Source organism: Vigna radiata, unplaced genomic scaffold (genome assembly GCF_000741045.1).
Source record: "Vigna radiata var. radiata cultivar VC1973A unplaced genomic scaffold, Vradiata_ver6 scaffold_532, whole genome shotgun sequence".
Taxonomy (NCBI): domain Eukaryota; kingdom Viridiplantae; phylum Streptophyta; class Magnoliopsida; order Fabales; family Fabaceae; genus Vigna; species Vigna radiata.
Genome location: NW_014541803.1, coordinates 4864 through 12721, shown reverse-complemented (window position 1 = coordinate 12721; position 7858 = coordinate 4864). Strand labels below are relative to the sequence as shown.

The following is a 7858-nucleotide window of genomic DNA, read 5'->3' as shown; positions in this document are numbered from 1 at the left end:
GATACTTAAGGGACGAAAATCATATTTAACCCTATTATTAATCAAATTTATTTATTTGATCAAAACATAAATATAATATTGAGATTATTTATTTTATAATTTTATTTGTATATTTGAATATTAAGTATCCGTATATAACTGTAAAAAAAATATTAAGTATCTGAAAAATAATGCTTTATTTTAGTTTTAAAGTTATAATCTTATGACATTATATTGATTTAGCATTATTTAATTATTATTATCATTATTACTATTATTATTATAGTTATTAATTCAATTTTAACAACGCGTCAATCTTGATATAAATGTCTTAAGTCCAATTTTAAATTAATATATGTTGTTGATACAGATACAACCCTGGTTAAGAATCTGAAAGCACTTACGGAATACATCAATGATAATGAAGGTAAATATTTTATTATTTATATACGATATTATACTCAACAGAAGCTGGAATAGCTCAGTTGGTTAGAGCGTGTGGCTGTTAACCACAAGGTCGGAGGTTCAAGCCCTCCTTCTAGCGTGTTTGTATTTTTTTTAGCCGTGTGATTATATTTTAATGGTATCTTATTAGAAATATAATGCTTCTCGTTTAATCCAACAAAGTATTACATTGATATCCATAAAGGAATGCAACATAAGAAGCCAAAAGATGACTCAGAAATAGTTGAATGCATTGATGGCAAGTGGCAAAATATGTTTCAAGCATTTGAATTACCCTATCAATGAGTTTGTGGCCTAGAAACCCTACTTCTGGATTGGCCTTTCAAGGCCTACGTTATTTCCAATTTTCATGCTTTCCATCATTTTCTTTTTCTTTACAAAGGAACAAAAATTTCTGCGTAGCTTAGCTCATCACCTCTAATTTTCTTACCCACCCTTATCATAGACGAATACTAAATTTCAAAATTTAGCAGCTGCCATTTCATATTGTAAAAAAATTAAGATCATTAGATTGAAGGCTCGTCAACTCGTACAGTAATAAAAAAAAATATTATTTTATTAAAATTTAAGTTAACAATCATGGTATAAAACATTCTCATTCAATTATAAATCATCATAAATATGTTTGTTTAATACCATATAGAATAACACTTGTTACATTACATATACTATTTGGTCAAATGTTAGCCATCAATGCAACAGCCTTTTTCATTTCTCCTTCAATTTTATCATATATTTTATTGGGTTAAATATGTTTTTAGTCTCAATACTTTGAAGCGATTTTGGTTTTAGTCTCTCTTTCAAACTATGGTACAATTTAGTTCTTCAACTTTGGAAAACTCTGGTTTTAGTCCTTTTTACCAATTTTTTTTAACTTTATTTGTTGTTTCAAACGTGTTTCTCAGTTAACATTGAAGCAAAAATGTGTCAAACAGTGTAAACAATCCAAATACTACGATGAAACGTGCTTAAAACAAAAAATAAAGTTAAAAGAATTTGGGAAAAAAGACTAAAACCAGAGTTTTCTAAAGTTGAAAGACTAAATTGTACCATAGTTTGAAAGAGGGACTAAAATCAAAATCGCCCCAAAGTATAGGGACTAAAAACATATTTAATCCTATTTTATTTAAAACAATATATTTATTCATTATTATTAGGGTTAAATATGTTTTTAATCTCTTAACTTTTAGTAAAATTGAAATTAGTTCTTCTTTAAACTTTGGCCTAATTTAATCTTCCAATTTTAGAAATGTATGAATTTAATTCTTTTAATCAAATTTTGTTAACTTTATTTATTGTTTCAAACGTGTTTCTCAGTTAATATTGAAACAAAAATGTTACTAAATTCAAAATTGAAGACTAAATTAGGTCAAAGTTTTAAAAAAAATAAATCTAATTCTCAATAAAGTTAAAGATCAAAAATATATTTAACCTTATTATTATTTTTACTATTATTTTAAAAAAAAATAGCAAAAGGTTTAAAAAAAAATAGCGAAAGGTCCAACGGAATCCAAAATCTTAAAGTGGGTCCCGCCTGGCGCCAAGCGAAAATCCGATTGAGAGCAGTGATTAGGATTGGGATAACAAGGCATCGAACGAGTTCATCTTCACAAACACACTCTGTATCTCTCTGTGTACGAGAAATGGCGATGGCATTGGCGCTTCGCAGACTTTCGTCTTCAATTGAGAAGCCTCTCCGCCCTCTCTTCAATGCCGGTTCCATCTACTTCAAGGTTCACTCTCTCTGCGTCTCTTCTTCTAGCTCTTATTCGCTTCTCGTAATCTCAACTTTTTTTTTTTTGCTTTTGTAGTCGTCTTTGCCTGACGAAGCTGTCTACGACAAGGAGCGACCTGGAGTTACAGTGAGTCCATCTTTATGATATAATCAATTTCACTTTCTAAAAGTATCCATATTCATGAAGAAAAATTGCGACTTTGCAGTGGCCCAAGCAGTTGAATGCTCCACTGGAGGCTGTTGATCCTGAGATTGCTAATATTATTGAGCTTGAGAAAGCCAGGCAATGGAAGGTATATATATAATTATTTTATGGTCATGTATGAGTATGTGGTGTTTCCTCGTTAATTTAGGATGGAAGCTCTTTTCTTTTTTTTTTGTTATAAGTTATGTATATTTTAACTTCTTATTTTTGTTTTTTTTGGGTGAACTGTGAAGGGGCTGGAACTGATACCCTCAGAAAATTTCACTTCTGTGTCTGTCATGCAAGCGGTCGGGTCTGTCATGACCAACAAATACAGTGAGGGGTATCCTGGTGCAAGATATTATGGTGGAAATGAGTATGTCTGTCTCTCAACTCTTGCTTCTACATATTTTCATAATCAGGCTCCTCTGAGTATAAATTCTCATTAAAATTTATTAAAATTAGACTGTGAAACTGAGTATAATCCATAGCCTTTGTGATTTCTGATAAATTTGAATTACCTTGTATAATCTTTAAAAAAATATTTTTCTTTATACATTTTTTTTTCTTTTACAATCTTATTATTGATATATATTATCATTAATTTCCCAAATGACTAATTTTTATTGAACAATCTGAATGAACTGACTTTTTAATTAGTGAGATTTCCGTTTCTAACCATGCTTTCTTCATTCACGTTACTCGAATTCACAAATTTGATCATGAGACCGGTGCCACTCTGAGAAATGACTTGTGGGTATATAAATAGGATTTTTTAGAAGATTAACAGTTAATTTTCTTATCAAGAGTATTACTTATTTTTATCTTTACTTGCTTAAAAAGAATCAAACCCGGCTTCATAAACTCATCGATCAACACAATGATGTATATATAGTTGTTGGCAATTGGGACTTTATTCTATACCGAATGCAAATTCGAAAACTTGTGGATCTTTCCTTTTCAGGTATATTGACATGGCTGAAACACTGTGCCAGAATCGTGCCCTTGAGGCGTTTAGATTGGATCCCGCTAAATGGGGAGGTAAACACACAAATACGACGAAAAAATAGCAGCACAATAAAGAAATACCCTGTTGTCTATTTTATGGGCCTTAGCAGAACGTACAATTTTTTTTTTTCTGGTTAATAGCATGCAAGGGAACGGTCTATGAGTTGCGACTTGTTATTGTTTTTGAGCCATGGCAATACTTTTTCTACGGAACTCTGAACTGCTTTATACATGCTAAGGTAGAATTCAAACTAGGTTTCTAGAGGTTGCAGTCTGACATGGGCTTTGGTGGTTAAATTTTGAAGTGATCACCCAGGAGCTCTCTTGATATTCAATAAATTCATTGAATGCATTAGGTGTTTGCTTAAGTCTTCTGATTCCACTGAACCCGTTTAAATTGCAGTGAACGTGCAGCCTCTGTCTGGGTCTCCCGCAAATTTTCATGTTTACACTGCATTGCTAAAACCCCATGAGAGAATCATGGCACTCGATCTTCCTCATGGTGGCCATCTTTCTCATGGATATCAGGTACTTTGAAGTTTGAACCTACACCATGCTTTTCATCATAATTTATTAACTAGCCATACCTGTATAACATTATTTTCTTTCTTTTTTAAACCGTTGCTTTTTTAAAATATTTGACTATTGATATTTTTATTTGAGTCATTGCGTAAACTGTTAATTTGTGGCAACCTTTCGTATAACAATCAATTTATATTGTTTACGTTTTCCAGATAAGCTCTCTTAATTATTTTCTAAATTCATGCTAGAAGTTCTCTCATCCAAATTCATTTAGTGTCTTCCGTTTTTTTAATCTAATATTGCTGCCTACTATGCAGACTGATACCAAAAAGATATCTGCAGTCTCTATATTTTTTGAGACAATGCCATATAGACTAGACGAAAGTACAGGATACATCGACTATGACCAGGTATCATTGCAGGGTATATTTTGTCATGGTAGGGGTACCGTTGGCCACATTTCATAGATATATTCGTCTCACCTTTTATGCCATCTGAAGGATTTTGTTACGTGAAAATCTTGAAATTCAGTTGGAGAAAACGGCTACACTCTTCAGGCCAAAATTAATTGTTGCTGGAGCCAGTGCTTATGCACGTCTGTATGATTACGCACGTGTACGGAAGGTAACATGCATACATAATTTTCAGTACTAATGATTTTATAAATAGATTGTATGATATCATTTTTTTTTTTTTATTTTACCTTTTACTTGGAAAGATTGTATGGAAGTCCCAAGGTTAAATTCCTGAAACATGTTACAGGTTTGCGATAAACAGAAAGCTATATTATTGGCAGATATGGCACATATCAGTGGATTGGTTGCAGCTGGTGTTATCCCATCACCTTTTGATTATGCAGATATAGTTACTACCACAACTCACAAGTCACTTCGGGGACCACGAGGAGCCATGATATTCTTCAGGAAAGGAGTTAAAGAAACTACCAAACAAGGAAAAGAGGTAAATTCCTAGACAAATTTAATTTGGCATTCTTTTATTTTGATTTCCATACTCTTAAATTTCAATTCCATCTATAAGATAGTTTGTGTTCTTTCCAACTTGAACTGATGTAAATTCATAACAGTAGTTCTTTTAATCTGAAGGTTCTCTACGACTATGAGGACAAAATCAACCAAGCTGTTTTCCCTGGACTACAAGGTGGCCCTCACAACCACACTATTACTGGTTTAGCTGTTGCATTGAAGCAGGTAAATAAGCGGAGAACATCACATTTTGACTCTTACCAGTATAGTGACAGACTGAGATGGAAGGGCTGTGTCACTGTCTGTTTTTCTACATATTTTTGTATCCACTTACAGTTATCAATGATTTTCTTTTTGTAGTAAGATTTTTCTCGTTACTTTGTGCAATACATAGAAACTACAAGATATGGCAAATGGATGGGGTGAATAAGTCATAAAATGGACATTAGTTTGTAGCTTTATCTAATGATAATGTCTATCTCTTTCTCCTTGTGGTTGTGAATGTAGGCTACAACTCCAGAATATAGAGCATATCAAGAGCAAGTTCTCAGCAACAGCTCAAAATTTGCACAAGTACCTTATAAAAGAGATCCTCCATTTCTTTATTATTTTGGATCTTAATCCGCAAAGTGGTTACAAATTGCCTTTTCGTATCCAACAAATTAACCTAATGTGTTTCAGGCTCTGGGTGAGAGGGGCTATGATCTAGTTTCTGGTGGAACTGATAATCATCTAGTTTTAGTGAATCTGAAAACTAAGGTAATGGGAATCTGCTTTGGCATTTCATGTAAGCTTCATTGACTCTGAACGAGAAATCATCACTTCAACTGCTCGTTCTTTGTGCAATAGTCATAAAACTGACCTCAGTTATGAATATGCTTCTCACATTTGTGGTTTCATTATGGAGAAATTTGGTAAACTAAGCAGTAATTTATTTCAATCTAATAGACAATTTTTTTTTTAAAATGTGCAGGGTATCGATGGCTCCAGGGTTGAGAAGGTGTTGGAAGCAGTTCATATTGCAGCTAATAAAAACACTGTTCCTGGAGATGTGTCTGCTATGGTTCCTGGTGGCATCAGGATGGGTACAGGCTCTTTGTTGTCTGTATTACAATTTTCATTTCTTAAGTCACTGAAATTATCTCTTTTGTGGAATTCAGGAACCCCTGCTCTTACTTCTAGAGGATTTGTTGAGGAGGATTTTGTTAAGGTAGCAGAGTTTTTTGATGCAGCTGTAAAGTTGGCTTTGAAGGTTAAAGCAGAGAGCCAAGGTTCTTAGATCTTCATTATGCTTCCTTAATTTGCGTTTGTTTCTTTATCTGGACTGAAATAAATGTTTTTAACTCATTCTGTTGGCTTGTTAGGTGTATAGTAAGCTAATAAGTGGTTACTGTTGAACTATTCTAATCAGGAACAAAACTGAAGGACTTCGTGGCCACTATTCAGTCATCTTCTACCATTCAATCAGAGATAGCAAAACTCCGACATGATGTTGAGGAGTATGCAAAACAATTTCCAACCATTGGTTTTGAAAAAGCAACCATGAAATACAAGAATTGAGAGAAAAAAAAATTCCATTAGGTATGTGTTATTCTTTTCTCGTTTTCTCGTTGTTTATTCATTTTCGTTTATTTGTTGATAAGGTCATATAACACAAGAGGTAGTTGGACACATCTGAAAAGTGGTGCACTATGGACTTTGTTCTTGTCTCACTCAAATAACATTTCATTTCATAGTCTACTCAAAGCTAAAATTTACAGTAAAAGAAAAGCAAAGCGATGCCAATAGCTGTCATTAATCTCTGATAAATTTAAAAACTGATAAATGAGTGATTCTTTTTACTCATTTGTATTGTCCGGGACAGGAATGTTTTCAACTATTTGACATTTATAGAATTAAATTTTCTCATCTAGGACATTCAATGTCTGATGTTCTCTAACAGATGTCAGTTTGCATTATGACAGGTCATTGAATGGTCTTACTGGAAAAGCAATTCAACATGATCAATTTTCCTGATTCGTGGTAGTAGAGGACGACAACATATGCTTTAAAAAAATGTCAAAAGCCTCTGTAAGTGTGAATCTAGAAAATCTTGATCATTATCTCCTTGAAATGTATAGATACATATGTAATAAAGGCTTCAAATACCAAATTTCCTGAACAGATGATTGTTGAACCTACCCCCTTTAATGTTACTATCGATCATTAGAAGTGATTGTATTTTCTAAAATGTCAATTAGCCCTCCACTGCATAGAATCTCGCTGAATGCTGATGTTAATTCTTTTATCTTCTTGATTATATTCCTTAAAATATGGAAGCAGTTATGGCAGTTTGAATACCTATATCTTCGGGAGCCGTAATTGTTAGCCATATTTGACAAAATGTAATGAGGCTTGAAAACAGATTTGATACATACTAAAGAGAAGAAAACATAGAAGTGAAGGAAAGAAATGAACGAAAATGCTTAAGGGGATAGAAATGCAGGAATTGAAAGAGATGCTTGAAGTAATGCTAGATATTTTTTATCTCTCAAATTTTAAAGAATCTCAAGATATTAAAGTGTATACATAATTTAAAATTTGTCCGAAAATATCTATAAAAAATATTTTAAAAATCTTATTCCTCGTACAATAATAGTATCGTTTTTTTTTTTTAAAAAAAAACACGTTATTATCTTAATTCCTTAGTTTATTAGGAAAAAATTTTCACCTAACCTTTTTCTTTTTATTGTTTTCAATATATGAGTCTTTAGAGAAAATTTATAAGATACATTAACAATCAAACATATTTTAATGTACATTAAAGATTGATATTATATCTAAGCATAGATATTGTCACTCCTTCTAACGTAGCAATCTAAAGTCCAAGCTCAATTGCTATTTCTACCAAAACTTAATGAGTACAATATTTTTTTGTAAAAATTCTTCCTCTTTTCTATTATGTTTTGTCGTATAGGGTTTTGTTTTTTTTTTTCTAATATG

General features: G+C 32.3%; 1 protein-coding gene and 1 non-coding gene across 2 annotated transcripts; both read left to right on the top strand.

Moving 5' to 3' along the window:
• Nucleotides 1-449: 449 nt before the first annotated feature.
• On the top strand, nucleotides 450-523 carry TRNAN-GUU. Its single transcript has one exon. It is a non-coding gene; the product is annotated as a tRNA-Asn (tRNA).
• Nucleotides 524-2016: 1493 nt separating this feature from the next.
• LOC106778215 (serine hydroxymethyltransferase, mitochondrial) lies at nucleotides 2017-7123 on the top strand. Its single transcript, XM_014666161.2, has 16 exons — nucleotides 2017-2177; nucleotides 2256-2306; nucleotides 2386-2472; nucleotides 2618-2739; nucleotides 3328-3404; nucleotides 3775-3899; nucleotides 4211-4303; nucleotides 4425-4517; nucleotides 4656-4853; nucleotides 4997-5101; nucleotides 5384-5449; nucleotides 5558-5635; nucleotides 5850-5961; nucleotides 6037-6147; nucleotides 6288-6457; nucleotides 6841-7123. The coding sequence occupies exons 1-15, from the start codon at nucleotides 2088-2090 to the stop codon at nucleotides 6434-6436; spliced, it is 1557 nt and encodes a 518-aa protein (XP_014521647.1). The 5' UTR covers nucleotides 2017-2087; the 3' UTR covers nucleotides 6437-6457; nucleotides 6841-7123.
• The last annotated feature ends 735 nt before the right edge of the window (nucleotides 7124-7858 follow it).